General features: G+C 47.2%; 1 protein-coding gene across 1 annotated transcript; it reads right to left on the bottom strand.

Annotated features, from left to right (window-relative positions):
* Positions 1–160: 160 nt before the first annotated feature.
* SRPRA (SRP receptor subunit alpha) lies at positions 161–20,380 on the bottom strand. The gene is made up of 14 exons (XM_063139481.1): positions 20,142–20,380; positions 16,452–16,535; positions 15,558–15,721; positions 13,805–13,965; positions 13,315–13,477; positions 13,058–13,211; positions 12,780–12,889; positions 11,756–11,874; positions 10,107–10,193; positions 7,989–8,161; positions 6,302–6,515; positions 5,049–5,212; positions 3,577–3,675; positions 161–2,358 (listed from the first exon to the last, which is right to left on the bottom strand). Exons 1-14 carry the CDS (start codon positions 20,265–20,267, stop codon positions 2,230–2,232), a joined length of 1,947 nt encoding a protein of 648 aa, XP_062995551.1. The 5' UTR covers positions 20,268–20,380; the 3' UTR covers positions 161–2,229.
* Positions 20,381–21,000: the final 620 nt, after the last annotated feature.

Raw genomic sequence — 21,000 nt, forward strand, 5'->3', positions numbered from 1 at the left:
TTTTCTGCTGTTGGAAGACCTCAGGGCAGAATCAAGTGGTAGCTGTCTTTCAGGGAGACTTATTGGCCACTACAGATCCTCTAATGAAAGGAAGGCAAGGAGTTTCTGGAACATGGTTTAAAACCCTGGCTCTTGCTAGCAACGAAGGGGAAGTGTGGAGTGGTTTTTAAAATGAAATTTTATTATATAAATTTCTTTTTAGCAGACAGCATTCAACTTATTGCACTAGAGCACATCTGCAATACCGAGCTACAAGACATCTTCATAAAGTTTTGTATTATTCAACATAGCACTTTATACCAGGATCAAGAGGCACTCTGGAGGGAGAGGGGGAGGGGAGGGGGCAGAAAAAGCAGCAAGCGACCACCAGTATTATCCCCACCGGAACATTCCTTTTCACAGACTGGTTTGGAAAAGCAAAAGCCAGCGCGGCAGGAGCGCATGCAAAGGCTCGAGTTGAACAGTTTGATTCTGACCTCTGATGATTAGACAGAAAAAAAAGGACAAGAGGTGAGGCAGAGTTCGTGGGCCAGTTTGCAGGATCAAGCAACCCACCGTGGCTTAATTAAGCCATGGTGCGCTGCGGCGTATGCGAGTCACCATTTTGACGATTCAAACTGCGACCGTAGCTTGTTGCATCACCCAAGCCTCGCAAGGGTGGGTTGTTGGGATGGTTAACAAGCCGCCCACAACCATAAAACAGCTCAGGGGTCCTGGGTGTTTGGTTAACCATGCCAGCAAGCCATCCTCACTGGGTTTGGACGACATGATAAGGCACAGTTGACGGCTTGAATATTCGAAAGCCATGACCCAGCGTGGCTTGAATAAGCCATGCTGGGCTGCGGTGACTGTGCAAACCCAATCATAGAACTGGGTTCTGTGTAAGAAGGGAGAAGAGTCACTGGGTGCAGAAAACACCCAACTCCTGGTCTAATAAGGACACATTTAGCAGCATAAAGTTAATCCACATAACCAAGTCTTTTTGTAGCCAGATGTTTGTTTTACCTGGTTTGGATTTGACCCTGTTTTGGGGGGACGGGGGGGGGATATGGCAAAGGGATTGTCTGCCACGTTCACCATGAGCACAAGCTTCAAGTTTGCATGCGCAGCTTGAGTGGGGGGGTATTGTGCAAAATGACAGCCCGTGCTCATCATAAACCGCTCAGACAAGCGCAACGCAAGAAGGGCCCGATGGCGTCGCAGCGAAAAGCACAGCAGTCGTAACCGTTGGCCTGGACTCAGCCCCACAAAAAAACAAATGACACACACACACAAAAAAAAAGATGCAACGAGAAGCAGCTTTCTGACCAGGTGGAGAGACGTCATTAGGAAAGCAGAAGGGATGCCCTCCGTTGCAAAGGTGCGATTAGAAATAGCATTGCAGGTTCCTGCACTTTTTTGGGGGTGGGGGGACACACACTACAGGGCCTGGAGAGCTTTGGTGTGAAGCGCCTCGCTGACAGTCCAAGAAGGCCTTCCGCCGCCTGCCTCTCAGTTTGCATTCTGGTTTTGGCCTGAAAGCTTTGAGGAGCTGCTGCGCCCGAAGGAAGCCACAGGGATGCAGCTCGATTCATTTAAAACGGACACTGGGCAGCGTCGTATCGGCAGCCGGAGATGCCTGGAAACAGCCCTATTGCCGAGACAAACGCTGCCACGCTTTCGGCATCACCAAAACGTAATCTGAAGCAGCTGCACAGGTCCGAGAGAGAGTGAGTTTTAAATACGGCAGAGTTCATGGGTGCAGAGCAACCCCGGCAAAGTTTGCATGGCACCCACTAATGGGGATGAACAATAGAAAGCTCTGGGCTCGGGCTCAAGCAGGCAGGAGTGGCGAGAGAATGGTAAGAGGGTTCCTTGGACAGGGGGGAGATGGCCTTGCAGCTGCTCCAGCCAAAGAACGCTGGAGAAGGTTTCTCCCTCCCCTCCCAGCCCCAAACTCCTTAGAACCACTCAGCAGGACAAGCGTAGTTCATTTCAAATAAGGGGAACGGAACTGAAAATGGACGGGCGCCTCTTGCTAAACTTAAAAGGGGAAGGTGTGAGCGAATGAAACCAAGAGGAGGACCGGAAGGCAAGAGAGCAGCTCCTCCTTCCAGCTTCCCTCCCATTCTGTGTTGCACGATGCCAAAAAAAGAAAGGGAGAAAAATCGAAAAGGGTTCTAAGACGGTCACGTTGGAAAGCGCATTCTGAGACAACTGCAGACAGGAATTTGGTGCCCTAACTAGTGGTCAGGCCTTCATGAGAGCACCAACCACAGCCTTGGCATTAAGGCTACGCAGGTCAGAGTAGGTTTGTCCAGTGCCCACAAACACAATGGGTTTACTAGTGATGTACGTCATGGAGATCGCAGCACCGACCTAGGAAGAAAAAGGTGGGCAGCCGTTAATGGTCAAACAGCGTGGAGGCAGGCTTAGGGAGGCCTTTGGCATAGCGAAATTGCACCCAGCAGTCACTCGAATGCGGTTAGTTCATTCTTTTCGTTCTTTCAGCTGAAGCTCTGGGGCCCTCCAGATGTGTTGGGCTACAGCTCCCATAGGATGGGGAGTTATGAGAGTTGTAGTTCAAGAAGCCACCACTTTGAAGAAGGCTGACCTTGAAACACATTGACCTGTTTTGCATATAACGACCACCCAGAGAATGGGCTTTGGCCTTACCCAGAGTTTACCCATGATTTGTCTGCCAGAGTATTGAGCGAGGCGAAGGTCCCCCCCCTCCCATTTCTGGGCTGTTCATTTCACTCCTCCTTCACCTGCTCCCTCCCTGTAAGCCAAATGCCCATGAGGTTTTATAGTCCTAGCATGTAGAGTGCTTGTTTTCTTAGACCGTTCATGCCCGCTGCCTCTGTACCCTGGCAAAACAACCCATATAATAACCCAGCTAAAACAACCCGGAGTTCATAACCTGGGCTGTTCACAATCTTTGTAAACCACCCAGAGAGCTTCGGCTATGGCGAGGGGCATATAAATGTAAATGAGAACAGCAAAACAACAACCGAACAATAAACCATTGGTTCTTTTCCTGGGTTGTTCGTGGTTAACAACCCATAGTTAACCCGAGGTTCTGGGTTCACATGAAACAACACAGGATACAACAACGTATATACTCTGGGCTCTCATTATTTATTACATTTCCGTACCGCTCAATAACCCAAGTTCTCTTACGTGCAAAACCAGGTCATTGGTTAGCTGCAGAGGTTTGTTAAAGACATTTTAGTTTGCAGCTTTATTTTTCAGTTATATGCTGCTTTTCAATGCTCAATTATAAAAGCAAAGTAGGCAGTTTGGGTTTCTGTAGTTGATGGCATGGGCCCACTTGTTCTCTTGGACAAAGGACGACCAACGTCCAACGAGGCTAGAAAAATGTAGGACACGGAAGGAGTCTAGGGCTGTTCACAGCCTCCTTTAAACCTCCTCGAATTCCTGAGCCTTCACCAGATGCCGCCCACACAAACCGACCCTAGTACTCCCAGAGCCACGCAAAACCGACTTGCTTCTTTAGAGTAAAGAAGACCCCCAAAGGAACAAGCCCCCCCCTCTCCCCCGCTAAGCAAATCCGACCTGCCGGCCCCCATTTACCTTGTCATCTATGGTGTCAAATTTGGTTAGCACTATTCCGTCGATGAGGCGTGGGGTCTGAGTCGCAGAGTGATCAGCGAGGGCCTTGTTAAATTTGACCTGGGGGACGAAAGGAGAAAAGGAAACGGGTTTGGCAGAATTTTCACACGATGTTCGTGATAAGCATTCCGAGCACTGTTCCGCCCGTTTCTGTTGCAGCAAACATGTATTCGTACTGAATGTGCATGCCATGGGGGCACGTGGGCCATTCCCTGCACTCCCTGGCGCGTGCCCCTATGGTCATCTCAGGTTTTGCAGATGGGCATGCCCCCCTTCCCCATTTTAACCAGGTGGCTTTTTCTTTCCCCCTCCACATCACTATTTATTTTTTACATCTATCTCCCACCTTTTTTTCCTCCAAAGAACCCAAGGCAGCATATATAACCCTCCTCCTCCTCCTCTCCATTTTATCCTCACAGCAACAACCCTGTGAGGTAGGTTAGGCTGAGAGTAAGTGACCGACCTGAAGTCACCTAGTGAGCTCTCATGGCCGAGTGGAGACGAACCCAGATCTCCTGACTCCCGGTCCAACACTAACCGCTACACCACACCGGCTCCCCTTCTTTTAACTCATCTTGTATCTTTCATTGTTCAGCACTCTGCATTTTTTAAAAGTGAGATTTCTGGGGAAAAGCACAGGAGACATCCTGGCAGTCGATGACATTGGGTAAAGGACCCGCAAACTTCCGTGAGCGGTCAGTCATGAGCATGCAATAAACTGCTCATGTAGAGAAGCGCTACGCCTGTGAAGACTTGAGTCACTCATTCTTCCACCCTTCTCAAAAAGGTCAGACTTTATTTAGAAAAAGTATGGAACTTGGAAGCTGCATTGGGAAATGTTGAGAGGATTTCAAATGGATGATAATATTTGATTGCGTTTATATCCCACCTTTTTTCCTCCAAGGAAACCAAGGCGGCATACATAATACACCTCCTCTCCATTTTATCCTCAAAGCAACAACCCTGTGAGGTAGGTTGGGCTGAGAGTCTGTGACTGGCCTGAAGTCACCCAGTGGGCTTCCATGGCTGAGTGGGGACTTGAACCCAGACCTCCCGACTCCCCGTCCAACACTCTAACCCAACACCACACTGGCTCTCGTTTGTAGAGTTTCCCAGCTTTTGCATGGTCCCCCCTCCCATTCCAAAAGGTTGAAACGCCTCTTCTAAGGCTTAGATACTACCAGTCAGAGCTTAAAGATAAAATATGTTGCGATTTTTAGCCCCCCCCCCCCCGAGAGCTTCCCTTAAATTGGGTTCAGCCCTCAGAATGAAGGAGCCTCCTGCACTCCGGCTGTGACACCTTCGCTGTGTGTGACCACACGACTCCTACCGGGGAGATCTGTATTCGTACGGAACAGCCCTCAAGAGCAGGGGTGTTTCCCACCCACCCCCGTGTGTTTCGTATCTCAAACCAGTAAGGCGGAGGAACTGACCAGCTGATCGACAGCCTCGTTTCCCACCAAGGCCTCGCCCACAAACAGGACGAGGTCGGGGGTGTTGACCGCAATGAGTTTAGCCAGGGCTGTCATTAAGGGAGCGTTGTCTTGCATACGGCCCGCCGTGTCCACCAAGACCACATCAAAACCTTGGTTGCGTGCTGGGAAGAGAAAAAGGGGAAGCGCTCGTTAGAAGGAATAAATATAGGAACAGCGGGAGGAGTCAAGGGGATCCAAATCCATTGTTATGAACCGGAACGTCTTGAGATTTCCAGCTGCTTTCTCCTCTGAAGTGAGTTGCAGAAGAGTCAAATACCCAAAGTTTGTTCTTTGTGAATGTGTATATGGCTGGGATCGGGGTGGGGGTGGTTTCCAGTGGAAATTGGGGTAGGAAGCCTGTGTATCCTTGCCCATTCATACCTCTTTGCAACCAAGAGAATCCCCGCGCTGCATATGATCTATTTTATTTTATTTATTTATTTATTACATTTCTATACCGCCCAATAGCCGGAGTTCTCTGGGCGGTTCATCTATGGCACTAGATTCATCACAGCGTAGTGCTCAGAGCTGTTTGCAATCTGCACTGAAAACAAAAACAGCTCTTCTTTGCCCAACCCTATACCAGGAAAAGTAAAATTCTGCAACTGAAGTTCTCCAAAAAGGGGGGGGGGGGGAGAGATACCCTACATGATTTATTAAATTTCCGCTCTCTTACTGCTGAAACTCCTGCTTACTGCCCACTTGCTTCTGAGATTCCCACAAGATGTTGTCCACAAGGTTTCATGCCTGTCTTCATAGCCTTAGGGGCTAGACACTTTTTAAAAAATGCATAGCTGAGTTGGTCAGGATGCTGAATACTGTGTATAATGCTGTATTCTTCAACTGAGCGTGTTTCTAGCCCTTATGATCAGGAATAAAAGTCAGACAGGGAGGCTTTTCTTCATTCGACCCTTAAGGCTGTTCTGAGTCTTTCCAGATGATGTTTTCTGTGACAGGTAAGACACAGCTACAATCCGGATTCCTTCCCCAGCAGAAAAGAAATTGGAGATAGATTGGAGGACGATCCTTTTACGCCATTTCTTCAAACTTCTGGTTTGTATAGGGTGAAAGGGAGAGAGGCATCGTGTGTGTGTGTGTGTGTGTGTGTGTGTGTGAGCAAGAAGCGGGGACGTTTCAGCTGCAAACAGGTGGTGACTTGGATGGGAGCGGAAGGGATGAGAACATGGCGGGGGTTGGGGGTGAGGCCTTACCGTACAAAATGGCTTCCATGGCAATGCCGGCCGCATCCTTCCCATATCCCTTCTCATAAAGCTGCACCATGGTGCGTCCGCCGTGATCCTCTGGAGGATGCAGAGCATTCAGGCGGCGCGTGTGCGTTCGCAACTGCTCCACAGCTCCAGCCCGGAACGTATCGCAGGCAGCAATGAGAACACTGAACTTGTTTTCAATCAGCCAGAAAGAAATCTGAGGAAAGGGTACAAGAACGTTGTCTCCTCCACTGCCTGTCATGTCTACCTATGCCAGTCTTTCCCCTACCAGGTGCCCTCTACATGTGTTGGGACTACAACTCCCAGAATCCCTCCAGCCCATAGAGCTGGCTGGGGGATTCTGGGAGATATGGGAATGCAACTCCTGGAATCCCTCCAGCCCACAGAGCTGGCTGGGGGGATTCTGGGAGATATGGGAGTGCAACTCCCGGAATCCCTCCAGCCCACAGAGCTGGCTGGGGGGATTCTGGGAGATATGGGAGTGCAACTCCCGGAATCCCTCCAGCCCACAGAGTTGGCTGGGGGGATTCTGGGAGATATGGGAGTGCAACTCCCGGAATCCCTCCAGCCCACAGAGCTGGCTGGGGGATTCTGGGAGATATGCGAGTGCAACTCCCGGAATCCCTCCAGCCCACAGAGTTGGCTGGGAGCATTCTGGGAGATATGGGAGTGCAACTCCCGGAATCCCTCCAGCCCACAGAGTTGGCTGGGGGCATTCTGGGAGATATGGGAGTGCAACTCCCGGAATCCCTCCAGCCCACAGAGCTGGCTGGGGGGATTCTGGGAGATATGGGAGTGCAACTCCCGGAATCCCTCCAGCCCACAGAGCTGGCTGGGGGATTCTGGGAGATATGGGAGTGCAACTCCCGGAATCCCTCCAGCCCACAGAGCTGGCTGGGGGGGAGGGTTCTGGGAGATATGGTACTAACACATCTGGAGGGCAGTCACTTGGGAAAGGCTGACCTATGCAATGAGCTGTATTTATTTACCACTTCTTCCCTCCTTATGTATGTTTTATTGAATTTATATCCTTTCTTCCAAAAATGGTGCCCAAGGTGGCTAACAATAATAAAATACAGATTAAGAACAGAATCTCAATTAATACGTAGCACAGAAACAAATAATTTAAAAAGACAGAACAGAACAGAACAAATAGCACTCAACCAGTTAAAAAACCCTGTGGCAACAAACCCAATTATGTGGCAAAGGTCTGTCTAAATAAAAATATCTTTGCCTGGCAGTGGAAAACCAAAGAGGGAGCCAACCTGGCCTACCTAAGCAGGGAATTCCAGGGCCTGAGAGCAGCCAAATAAAGGCCCCACCAAACTTGCCTCCGATGGCGGCGGGACTGAGAGAAGGGCTGCCCCGAAGATCTTAAAACATGGGCAGGCTTGTATGGGGGGAACATGGTCTTTCAAGTAGCCTGGTCCCAAGCTGTATAGGGCTTGATAGGTTAGGTAGAATTAGATTTCGACAGGGAAAGAGTGGGCAAGCTTTACTAGCATGATGCTTTACATCACAACATATCTTGAGTAATGACGGGGCCCTTCCATTACATCCTCTTGCCTTGAATGCTAGCATCTACACATTGGCATCTTGATTACCAAGCCTCAGGTAGGCTCAAGTTCCCTTCCCAGGTTCACGCACACGCACAGGCCTTCCTAAATACCTTGGCCAGGTTGGTTGACTTCCCAACTCCGTTGACGCCGCAGAAAGTGATGACGTAAGGGCGGTGGTGACGCTGGGCATCCATCACGTCACGCAAGACATCCACGCGGCGCTGGGGCTGTAGGATCTGCACCAGAGACTCTTGAAGGGCCTGCTTCACGGTTGAGGTCACCGCTGGGAAATTGGAAGCAAACCATGAGTCTCGGAGAGAGAGACCCCCAATCAATCACCTCCTTTCTATTCTAATCCCATCTTAAAACTCAGGGATGCATAGCCAAGGCAACTGCGATGCAAAGAGGCTCAGCACTGATTGCCTTGCAGAAGTCAGGCTGTGTCACTCTAAACAGGGTCAGACGGAAACATGTGGACCAGCCTTCCCAACCCTGATGTCTTCCAGATGCGATGGACTGCAAGCCCCATCATCCCCAGGCCTCATGGGCATTGGCTGGGAAGGATGAGACTTGTAGTCCAACACATCTGGAGGACACCAAGTTGGAGAAGAATGGTTTGGACAGTGAAATACTTCCTGTTTTGCAAACATGAAATTTCTCATTTCCCCTCTGGACAGGACTCAACTTTCTGCTCTCTACCTCTGGCTCTTGGTCCTACCTATCCTGTTCTGGGAATCATTGACCCCCACTAATCTAAGCCTATCAGCAGCTGGCTGTTCAATTACATCCTATGCTGCTCTAACTTAAGTCCCATTCATTTCAATGGGTCTGCTCTAAATAAGACTAAAATTGGACACAACTCTTGTTGGCACAAAACGATAGCCTACTACGGGTTATTTATTCAACAAATGGAGAGGCTGCCGTGTGTGCAATTGTGAATTTGCATATTGAACCCCTACTCAGAGGTTATCATTGTTGTGTGAACCGGTGAGCGTGGGTTAAACAACCCTTACATAATCCTAGAACAAATTGCAGGTTATGCGAGGGTTGGCATATCCCACACTTCCTGAGTTCGTGCAACATGACAACCCCTGAGCAGGGGCTGGATATGCATCGTGGCGCCTGTGGGCATCGTGGCTCATGGTGGGTTAAATAACCCATGAAAAGCCATGCTGTACTGTGCAAGTCCAATCCCCCACCTGTCCGCTAGACAGGACTCATGACCTGCTCAGATGTTTCATCACCCTTTCTCTTGCAAGCCATCACATTTCTGGAAAAACACTGTTTTTGCTGTAGTAAGCTATTTATTCATACCCTGTTTTTCTGCTCACGAGCACTCAAACACCCCTCTGCCTAAAATGCATTCCTGCAACAATCAATCATGCCAACATTCCTTGAGACTCAGCCTTCTCTGCTGGAACCTGCAGAAAAGTCATCCAGCTGAGAGATGCCCCCCGTCCCGGTGACAAGGAGCTAAATCCTCCTTTCTTGCAGGGACGCCAATCTTTCTCATCAAACAAATCCTGTTTGGGCTATTTCTTCCCCCATCCCACCTGCGTAAGAAGTGACACATGCCAACTACAGACCATACTAAGCAAGCAACAACATTCTGGCACAGGTAACTGGGGGGGAAAAAATAACGACAACTACTCACATTTGCACCCTGACCCTGAACACATTTAGCTGGAAGCAAGTCCCACTGGGTGAGGAATTTGCTTCCACAAGAGGGGGATCTACGGTGAAAAGCAGGGAGGAACAGATTGGTACAGGGTACCAACAAAATATTCTTGGAGTAAAATGAAGGCACAGCCTGGTAACATTCGGGAACCCCGTACCAATAGTAGGCCCCGTGCATGTGCATCCGCCCCTACCGCCCCCCCAGGAACAGACATACAGTACAATGCATCATGGGACACTGCACATGTGTTGTTCTGGACTTCCACAATCCTTCAGGACCTTTTATGGGGTAGGGTACGCTTGGGTACCCTTGCATCCTGTTTCATGGGTTATGTGGAGTACTGTGTATCCACCACTCTGTACACATTCTTTCCTGATAGGGGATTGCATGAACAGGCCTTAAAAGTTCAGCAAAAGCCACGATCTAAATTAGGTTGCTGGGAAACAAGGATTCAGTCTGGAATTGATGACTGTTTGGGCATATATCCGAGGCAAGCAATGTTACCCAATCGCGGTATGGGTTCAGCTACTCAAACAGAAAGGACACTTACTTGTAAAGGTGCCCATCACTTTGCCTTCCAGCTTCTTTGCAACAGAGTCACACAGCTGGACAGCTATCTCAGCAGCAACGTTTTTAGCTTTGGGAAGAGAAAACAAACACAGCAAGTTCAGATGGCAGTGCTGCTTCCAGCAGGTGAAACGGCTTTTTAAGCTCACAACTCTATTGAGTGGGTGAGGTTGACAGCGACTTGCTCACAGACGCTCTGAAACCAGCTCAAGAGGGATTTGGATCTGGCTTTCTCACATCCATCCCAAACTTCTGAATTTCCCACCTCCCATCAAAGTCGGCTAGTCATCATTGGATACCGAAATTCAGATAGTCATTGTGGGTACACCTGGGCCCTCTAGGTAGGGTGCTTAGACTTCCAGAGAGCAAAAGCAGGGCATTAATATGAGAAGGAAAGGAAGGAAAGCGAGGTCAAGTAGCTGTAGAAGGCACACTGTTATCTTTTCGGTGCCAGGCCAAGACTTTTCTCTACTCCCAGCCATTTAGCAATATGTAATTAGCCTGGGTTTGTTTTTGTATGTTTTTGTGGTTTTAAATTCTATGTTTTTGTGACTTAACATTTTTGTATATTGTTTTTAAGTGTTTTTATTCTATGTAAACTGTCCAGAGAGCTTCAGCTAAAGGGCGGTATAAAAACGTAATAAACAACAACAACAACAGATCCCGAGGGAAGAAAATCTCCAGCAATAGACAGTCCTTCTACCCTTCTGTTGTAAATTGTCAGCAGCATGAAAGCTTCTTTAAGAGATACCTGAAGCTGTTCAGAAGTCTATTAAAACCCCAGTCTGAACAGCAAAGACAAATGCATTTTAATCAAACTGATACTGAAGGTCTGAAGTTCCTACATCCCTCTCAATGAACAAGGCATTCTGGGGCTTGTGAAAAATAATAAAAACAGAGGCTTTTGGAATAAATCAACCTGTGTGTACAGTTAGACATTTTGGGCTAGAATGCCTGCCTAGCACTGTAGGCCTTGCCCAATCCTCCAGCATGCCTGGATTGTAAGAGTGGCCATGAGAGCCAAAAGGCAAATTCTGGCAGCCTGGAAAGCCAAAACACCTTGTAGTACACATTTCTGGATGGCACAACGAATTGACTAACCTATGAAGGAGAAAACAAGGTTCTGAAAACAGGACAAAGAAGGAACACGATCCCATTTGGAGTCCATGACAGGGACTAGCCACACTATAAACCGGCCTTCCCAAACCTGATGCCCTCCCCCAATATGGTACTCTGGCTGGGAGTTTTGGGAGTTGTGGTTCGACACACCTGGAAGGCTGCTGTAAACCACGGGTGGGCAACATGTGACTCTCCAGATGTTTTGGTCTACAATGTCCATCAGCCCGACCAAGCACGGGTGATGGCAAGAGATGATGGGAGCTGTAGGCCAAAACATCTGGGAAGTCCATAAGCTGCCCACTCCTGCTGTAAATTTTGCTGCCAGCCTTCCTTCCCTGTTGATTACTCCTTCCACTTAACCTTCAGAAACTGCAGGGTCGGTTCTCTCACCCCCGTTCCATAGCATTGATGAGCACCACTCAGCAGGAACTGCTGGAGAAACATGCGGAGTATGATCCATCAACACCCTGTAGAGCCCCAAGTCACCCTAGTTCCACAGGAACCCAAACTTACTAATCAGGTGATCCTTCATCTTCTCGAGGACAGGGTCCATGTCCTCTCTGGTTAAGCTTTTAGAGCCCACAAGGCCTTTCAGCATCCCAAACATGCCTCCAAGGCCGCCTTTCTTGGCACTGGGGACAGGAAGGCAGCGTTAGAACATCACTGGTGGAAACGCAGCAATTAAATAAAGGATTTTGCTCAAATCCACGCACATTCATCTTCCGCAAGACACCAGACAGGGTCGCTTCAGAGCATTCTTTTGTAACTAATGGACCTCTATTCACTGAAGAGGTGTGAAGCGAAGAAGAGGCGAGAATTTATTACTTTATGGCCTGCAAAATGCAGCATGGCAGCTGTTTGCATGCAACCTCTACATCAGGGTGGGCTTACAAAGAAGCTACATGTGACCATTTTTAGCACTCTGTAGTGCTAAAACTGCCATTTCTTCCCCGACTGGGTGGGGCAGTGGAGCAGGGCAGCAGTGGGGGCCACATACGGCCCTTGTGGTACCCACTCCTACTCTTGATCAACATCTGATAGTAACGGGATGGTAAAGAGTGGCCCTAAAGGACCACCTCTTTATCCTTTACATTTTCTCACGCAGTGATCTGGGCTGTTCTACACATCACTGTAGAACAGCCTTCCCCAACCTGGTGTCCTCCAGATGTGCTGGACTACAACTCCCATCACCCTCAGCCAGCAAACCCAATAGGCATGCTGGCTGGAATGATAGGGGTTGTAGACCAACATATCTGGAGGACACCAGGTTGGGGAAAGTTGTTCTACAGTGATGTGTAGAACAGCCCAGATCACTGCGTGAGAAAATGTAAAGGATAAAGAAGTGGTTGGTCAGGATTTGCAAACCTGCAAAGCATCCAAGCAAAGCCATTTGCATAGGTTTGTTACTTCTTGTTCAGATACTGAAGTTTGGATTCCCCAGGGGAAAAGCAGCTGCCATGTTTTCTGGCACAGTAACTCACAAGTCTGTGAGTTACTTTCCACCCTGGGAGATTAGACAGGCCCCCAGAGGAGTTACCTTGTGCTGGAGGAGTTCTGAGCCACCTTTTCCTCTTCTTCAGCTTCCTCTTCACTCTCATATTCAAGGTCACGGAGATGGCCAGGCTCATGATCGCGATCCCCGATAATCTGGATTGGGGAGAGGAAAAGGCTGAGGATCAACCTAAGACTCAGACAGCTTCTTTATTGTGACTTCAACAAGCCTGGGCTGTGTTTGCACAAACTAAAGGAAATTGGGGAGAAATGGGGCACCAGCTCTGCAGAACCCCCAGAATGTCGAGAGATTGGGGAGCTTACCATATCTGCATCATACTCCTCCATAGGACAAGTGTCTGCATTTCCGTTGGTAGTGGAGTTACTATAATCAAGTACTTTGGCATTAGAGTTCCCCAGATCCCACACTCTGGGCTTCTTTCCCTTGTCCTTCTGAGCATCCTGCTTTGGGGACTTGCTAAGGAAGGCAGAAGAGAAGGCTCCGTTAGATCAAGGAAAACGGCAGGTTTCGGCTCTGGCTCGTCTGAAGGCACGCAGACATGGTCACTGGCTGCACTTACTTGGATTTCTCTCCTCCTTTCATGCGTTTCCTGAAGAATTCCTCCCGGTTCTTCTGCAAGATCTCATCCTTGGACAATTCCTCCCTGTCCCCAGCTGCAACAGGAGGTTCCTGCTTAACAACTGGGGCTGCTTTGGGGACTGGGGCTGCTTCACCTCCTGGAGCTGAACAAAACAGAATGGTAATATTAAGGCACAATGTTATGAGACAGGGGTGGGCAACCTGTAGCCCTCGGCCTAATTTCAGCAGTCCTCTGAAAGCGACCCGTTTAAACCTTTGGCAAAAGAAATCTGCCTCTTCCCTAGCAGCTTTCTGGATGGGGAAGGAGAGAGAGAAGGGGGTGTGAGAGAGAGAGAGAGAGAGAGAGAGAGAGAGAGAGAGAGAGAGAGAGAGAGAAAGGGGTGAGAGAGAAAGCAGTGAGTTCCACCCATTTTGGCTCCAGCCCCACTCACAGCTGGCATGCAGCCCCTGACAGGTTATCCGAGTCTCACCTTCTTTTTTGGAACCTTTGTTTTTCTTATTCTTAGTTTTCTCTTTTGGTTTCTCCCCTCGAGTTTCTATCATCGACTTCACACTTTTTTTGGACTTTTCTGACTGTTCAAACGTCTTCATGGCAGCAGGAGCTTTGACTTTACTGCTCTCCTCTGCGTCCCTGTTTGCGAAGAGGAAACCGTCACACTACCGTGCTTGTTAACCAACACACACAAAGCGTCACGTTTTCTGGCATGGAACCTCCTTCCCTAGCTTCCTTCTACTGGTTGAGTTGAAGACTTGATCTTGACCTACATGGCTGCCGCCTGAACTTGTCTTTTTCAAAATCGAATACAAACTCACTCTATGACAATGTTGCCATATGGGGACTGTTGAGGTCTGTCTGTGAATTTGTCTTACAAAGGGCCAGATTTAAATGCATTATGAAAAAACATAAACAAAATAACTGTCCTGAAACCGTGGATGGATCCACTAATCTGGACCTCAGCAGTTGGTGTTGTTGTTTTTTAAAAAAAGGATACAAAGACAAGTAAACAAAGACTGTTCAGAGTAAACAACGGGATACAAATCATCATCATCATCAATGTAACACTGTTAGTCCCCTTTGCATATGAGGGGACATTTGAAGCCTCCATTTGCGGTTCATAGCAAGCCACAGTATCCTGTTCATTCAAATACAGCAAACTGTGGTTAGCGCAAACAATTGTTAACCAAGAAGAATATCAGACTAGTTTGATCCTGACTGATGGCCTCGTTTCTTAACTATGTCACTCAAAATGAGAAAGCACTGTTTGTTATACATCACAAGCAGAAGTTTCAAATGTCATCCTCATGCACCTCGAGGGAAGGGCATTAAAACCCAAATATTGTCATGGCACATTTGTGTAATAAGCGATCGTTTGTTGTTCTTATCCTGAATGTGGCCAAAATCCTCTTCAAGGGCCAAGAGTCTTGTCTGAGCAAGATTGCACCTCTTGCTGTCTTCTAGGGAAACTAGCTGCCCAGGAAGAGTTTACTTTTAGCTTTTTTAAAAAATCTGGTTTTGATAGACTTGTTTCATAGTACATGCCAAGATTCATATCTTCTAATCTTCCAAAGTCACTGACATGATCCTTTTTCCTAAAAAAAAATAAGCTGACCACATGAGGACACACTTACAAAAAAGAAAACTATTCCAAATGGCTGAAGAGTCACCTCTTACATCTGTGATTTATTATTTATTTAAAACATTTGTATCCCGCCCTATTGCGGCACTAGTCCCTGAAAGTCAGGGGTGATAGTGGCATGCACTTGACCACCAGTGTCCCAGCAAGCTCTGAACCAGAAAGGGTGCAATAAATCATGCTAGGCTACACTAGGAACACCAATGGTGCCTGGCTTAGTTTTAATCGTTTTTGGCAAAAATCCTAAAATGCAGCTTTGTAGGTGGGGGCAAGGATAATTTCCCCCCAAAATGTTCCCTGCTTGCACTGCAACTCCATCCAGAAGTGGGATTGGGGGAGGGGGGGAGACACACAATCTGTTCTGAAGATTAAAAAGAACTAGGAAAAGCAAACGTCACACAACCAATTCCTACCAAGGGCACAAGTCCTTTCTGCCCACCTCCATTGACAAAATTGTGCAATACCTATTGAGCCAAGGTCTCCCCACCACTACCCTCCGCCCTCCAGTAGTTCCAAGATATATAGCACAGGACAACAAACAGGAAAAACTGTGCGGCTTTACTACTGATGAAGGGGATTCTTCCGTTACCGTAGGAGATGTAAAAATTCTTCTTTAAAATCAAAAGTGCCATTGAGAATTCCAAGACTTCCCTTCTGCTGAAACTCATTTCGATATTTGTCTCTGAACTCCTTATGGACATCGTCTATCAACTTATCCACATAGGTTAAAGTCAAAATTTTCTGAAATCCAACCTGCAAAAAGAACAAGCATCGTTATCATGAGAGCCCAAAACCACCACATATTCTGAGTGTTCACATGCAACTATATGTAAAGAATTCTGGCCACAAGCTGCTTGCTAGCGCACAGGTCTGCTCCCTCCCCACTTTGCATGAGTGGTAAACCAAGCAGGAAGGAATAGGTTTGGGTGACATCTGAAGCTGCTGGTATGGTTAAGTGCAGTTAAGCAAGCCAGGATTTGTAAGACAACAACAAACCCTAGTTTAAAGCTGGCTTACGAACTTCACTTATTTTAGAACACTTAACCTTAATCCTAGGTTCAGACATATGTAGCTACGCCTACTTGTTTCTTTACCTGCTGAAGTGAACAAACAAGGTGCATACACTAGCACATAGCCTGACTCCACCAGAACTTTTGGTTTATCGTTATATGTAAAAGCGGCCATTAATTAGTTAAAAATACATCTTTTTTTGAAGTCTAGTAGCTCTTTCGAAACAGGTTAACAAACCGAACACAAGGGAGCATTCCTGAGATGTTGCCATCATGATGATCTGTAATGCAAGATTGAGTAAGCAGCTCAGATCTGTTTAGAGAGTTCTAAATCACAGAAAACTTATGGGACAACCTCAGCAACAATACATCAATGGGAAGGGGAAAGTTCTCTCTTTCAGAACGTAATTTAATTTGCTACAGAGCATTTTCCACCCACTTGAAATACTTCTCATACATAGCAGCTCACTTACCACAAAGACAAGTTCAAATTGATTGTCCAGCTTGTATTTTAACGTAAGGGCTTCATGGTTGAAAGAGTTATTGCCACCTCGCTCCTGGAACAAGAGGGAAAAATGCATTAGCAGGATTCACAGTAGAGCCCAAAGGTCTGTATTGCAGGAGTCATTGAGATGGATTTTGGGGCTTGGTTACTGCTATCGCTTTCCAGGAGAGGGTGGTGGTGGAAGAAAAACACACATTTCAAATACTAGGAGGCAGCTGCAATCTTCAAGTGCCTGTGCAACCAGGCACTTTAGATCCCCCACTCCCAAGCCTATTTATGGGCATCTATTGTTTCAGGACATACAATTCAGGCCGCTGTTAACTGCTAAACTGCAATTTATACAACATGGATTTCCACCGCAATGTTGTTTCAGACTTCTGGCTGTCCAGGATCAGTAGCCAACGTATTGTTGGAGATTATCTACATTCATATCCTGTAGCCCTACTTTTGTTGGCAGAACCGATTAGGTAGGGTTAGTACAATGTCTGTGAACCACCCTGATTTCTTAGGAGTGACACAACGGACATCAGCCTGCTCCTACAGAAATCAGACCGGGATCAAGGAATGTTCCATCTCAACCATTTCTAGTTAAATGGCCTCCAGTGGAAAGCCCAATCAAGATTTTTGCCCAAGATCCTGGAGAGCTTGGGCAAAATCAAGACCAATTATTATAGTCTACCTGAACCATTAGTCTGCCTCAATCTAATAGTTACAGTGTCATCTAACCACCTATCACTGTTGTGCCTTCATGAACAAGCAAAAGCAAAGAGGCAAATAAAACACCTTCACCAAAGGAAGTAGATTTGGAGGTGACCAAGTCCTGCACTCGATTGCAATCCAATGGGAGAGTCTTTAACTGAAATGAACTGGAGCAGCACAGGACTTTTCTGTAACTCCCATTCCACTGTGGAGAACAAATTTAATTGTACCTCCCACCCAAGAATCCCTATCGTAAACTTCTGATTTCTCCCTAAAGTTCTCTGATAAAATGAAACTTCTTCCTTTGCTTGCTTCCCCGCAAGCTACATGGAACAAGATTACGACACCTGCATGGCGCACACCAAAGGCAATTCTGAGCACCCACTCATTAGCACAGATGTGGAAACTGTCGGCATGACCTATCCTAGGAAACGCAAAAGGATAATACTGCCATAGAATCCGCAAAGAGGCTTTCTGAAATACAGAACTATTCTTTGACAATGCAGAACCATATGGCACCACGTGGCAGAGAGGAGTGGAAAACGTATCACCTTTCTGCTGAGAAAAGTCTTCTAAATACAGAAGCATAAAGGAAATAGAGTGGTCTAACAATAAAAGTGTTTTGCCTGTGATCTAAAGGACCTGGACTCAAATATTATCTGCCTGAAACACAGAGCAGCCTTAGCCAAATTACCACCTTTCAGCCTCAAATCCTTTTCTTATATAGAAAGAAAAAGCAATAGGATGGTGCTGATTGTAAACATATGCACATTGGCAATAAAATAAACATCAATAAAAGCACAACTGATGTTAAGAGCTATTTATCTTTTAGTGTCAGACAAAAGAACACAGGCATTCTTACTGAATTTTTAAAGCATTTATAAGCACACATTTAATCTCTGGATCATAGCAACAGCAGAGCTCAGGGTGAGTAATGATATATAACTGAACATTTAGAAGGTAGACAAATTATGGCTAAAATACAGATACAAGTCATGCAACTTCATGCTCAGTTCATAAAAAATGTAGCTTTGTTTAAGATGAAAGTCTGTGAGAAGAAACCAAGAACCCTGTTTAACCACACTACTTATTTGGAAGCATACAGTGCAGACATAATCCCAAAGCAGAATAATGAGCCATTAATCTGCCCTAAATAAGACAGCTCTTATTGCCTGTTTAGGATCTTAAGGTTCACACTGTGAACCATGACTAAGGATCAAAATGTCCCAATTAGGAGATGATGCAAGATCTAGGTGAACTATCAGCTAATCCGGCCGCTCGAAACACTTGTATTTAATGGGGAATCCAGAGAGAAGTTCATCGTAAGAAAGTGAATTATACAATTTCAGACAATTTGACACCATTTCAGTTAGTATACGGAAACAAGTAAGTTACTTGTTACATATGGGAACAGTTAAGTTTTAATGGCAGCGGAAGGTGAAGGCACCAAGAAACAGAAAGAATGCAAGAGAGGATATGCTTTTCTTTCATGGTCTTCTGCCTTTACATATTATTTCCTGACTTTTATATGTTGCCTATTGTAGTCCATGAGGCTATAGAAAATGGAACTGCTCTTTGTACCGGCTAATGAAAGCACCCATCTAAGGACCTTGAAAAATAGCAGTTGCATCCATGGATACAGAGCAAGTGAGTAAATCTAATGCACCTGCAATTATCTGAAATAAGAAGCTGACACTAAAGAACAGAAAACCTGCTAAAATAAGAAACAGGAGTTTTCATGTTTGGCTGGCAATTCAACAGGGAGTCATCCTCTACAGATATCTGCGTGAAGAAGTCCTTCCTTTTGTCTGTCCTGAATATTCCACCGTTCAGATTAATGGAATCCCAGTTTCTAGTATTACATGAGAGGGAGAAAATGTCTCCCTATCCATGTTCTCCACATCATGCATAATTTTGTACACGTCTGTCACGTCTCCCCTTAGCCTCCTGTTTTTCCAATATAAATAAACTCAGCTGTTCCCTCATAAGGGAGATGCTCCATCCCCTCGATCATTTTAGTTGCTCCTTTCTGCACTTCTTACAGTGCATAGGTCAAAAGCACAACACTTGCTATTACAGAATAAGCCACCATGGGAACAAGTTTTTTTTTTTAGAGTGGTTTTACAGAGCTGACAACCCAATGAATAAATTTAACTGCTCAAAATTAAACTGTGACCGCATCTCTGAATTTCAGACATGTAAGATAATAAATCTCAGCATCTAAATAACTTCCCAAAAAGATTATTTTATAGCCTTAAAGTTCCAAGATTATTTATTTATTTACTACATTTTTATACCGCCCAATAGCCGAAGCTCTCTGGACGGTTCACAAAAATTATGGAACGGCATTTCCAATATGGGTGAGAAAAGCGAGTGATGGCATAGTGGCTAAAGTCTTGGGCTGGGAGTCAGGAGATCCGGGTTCCAGTACCCCCTCGGCCATGGGAGCTCAAAGGGTGACTTTGGGCCAGTCATGAACTCTCAGCCCAACAAACTGTTGGATTTGTGAACAACTAGGGAAGAAAGATGTAGGTAATAAATTACTTCCAGTCCCTGTGCCCCTAACCTATTGGACCTCAAAAGTAAACACAGGATGGGCAGCTGACTGGGTTTTAAAAATGAATTACACACATGCTACCAGAGGCTTGTGTGTAATTCATCTTCCCTAGTTGTTCACAAATCCAACACTACCTCACAGGGTTGTTGTTGTTGTTGTGAGAATAAAATGGAGGTAAAGAGGATTATGTGCGCTGCCTTGGGCTCCTTGGAGGAAAAATGCCAGGATAGAAATGTAATAAATAAATAAAAAGAATAAATAAAAGAAATGTCTCAAAACAAACTTTGGGGGAGTGGGGGAAGGCAGTTTATAAACACTTAAGCAGTTGTAATGGTTTAAGTAGAGAAGCGAGGGAAGGCGTGTGCGGAGGGGGGGGGGGAGAGGCGTGTGAGGAGGTCTCACCTGGAGCAGGACCGAGCGGATCAGCGCGTTCACAGGCGCCGTGCAGGCCGCCGCGGGGCCGCGCACGCCTTGGAAGCACCACAGCACCAGGCCGCCCTTGCTGAAGATGGTGAAGAAGTCGAGCATGGCGGGATCGGGGGTCTCGGGGCCGCGCCCCGGGGGAAAAGGGGGAGACCGGGGGGGTAGCGGGGTCGAAGACGCCGGGGAACCAGCCCGACTTCCTCACCCACGTCAGGTTATTCCTGGAACACTGCGCCTCACTTCCGCCGGAAGCGGCTTGCCGTAGGGGAGGGCGGGACCAAGAAAGGAAACGGACGCTGTGATTGGGCCTCGCCTCCGCGAGACGAAAGAGGTTCTGTGGGGCATAGAGGTAGAGCGGCCCGAATAGGGAGGGATTTAAATACTTTTAAGTACCGTACGTGGGTCTCATCTGAGGAACGATAGAGATGAGGTTCCTAGGAAAGACAGAGAGAGGCGGGCAGGGATTGGTCTGCGGCAGGACACGCAGGCTTAAGTCTGCGCCAATTCTTTGATGAGGTGAGAAAGAGGCGGGGCTCATGGCGACGTAAGAAGGAGAGCTCATTGGCTGTCTTCTAGATGGAAAAAGCCTGTCGTTTGGGCAGGGAGGAGAGGGGCGGGTGGGCCACGTCAAAGCTAACGGCGACGCGGAGTGGTCCTCGGAGAGGGGCGTGGCGGAGAAGGAGGCGGAGCTGCAGCGCGAGCGCGGATTGGCCAATTGGGAAACCTGGAGCGCGGGCGGTTGGCGCGGAGGGGGAGGAGCCTCTTTGGACGCTGGGCGGGATTTTGGAACAGGAAAGCCCAATCAGGGCACTGTGGGGCGTGTCGGGAAACGGCGGCC

Source organism: Elgaria multicarinata, chromosome 12 (assembly GCF_023053635.1).
Source record: "Elgaria multicarinata webbii isolate HBS135686 ecotype San Diego chromosome 12, rElgMul1.1.pri, whole genome shotgun sequence".
NCBI classification, from domain to species: domain Eukaryota; kingdom Metazoa; phylum Chordata; class Lepidosauria; order Squamata; family Anguidae; genus Elgaria; species Elgaria multicarinata.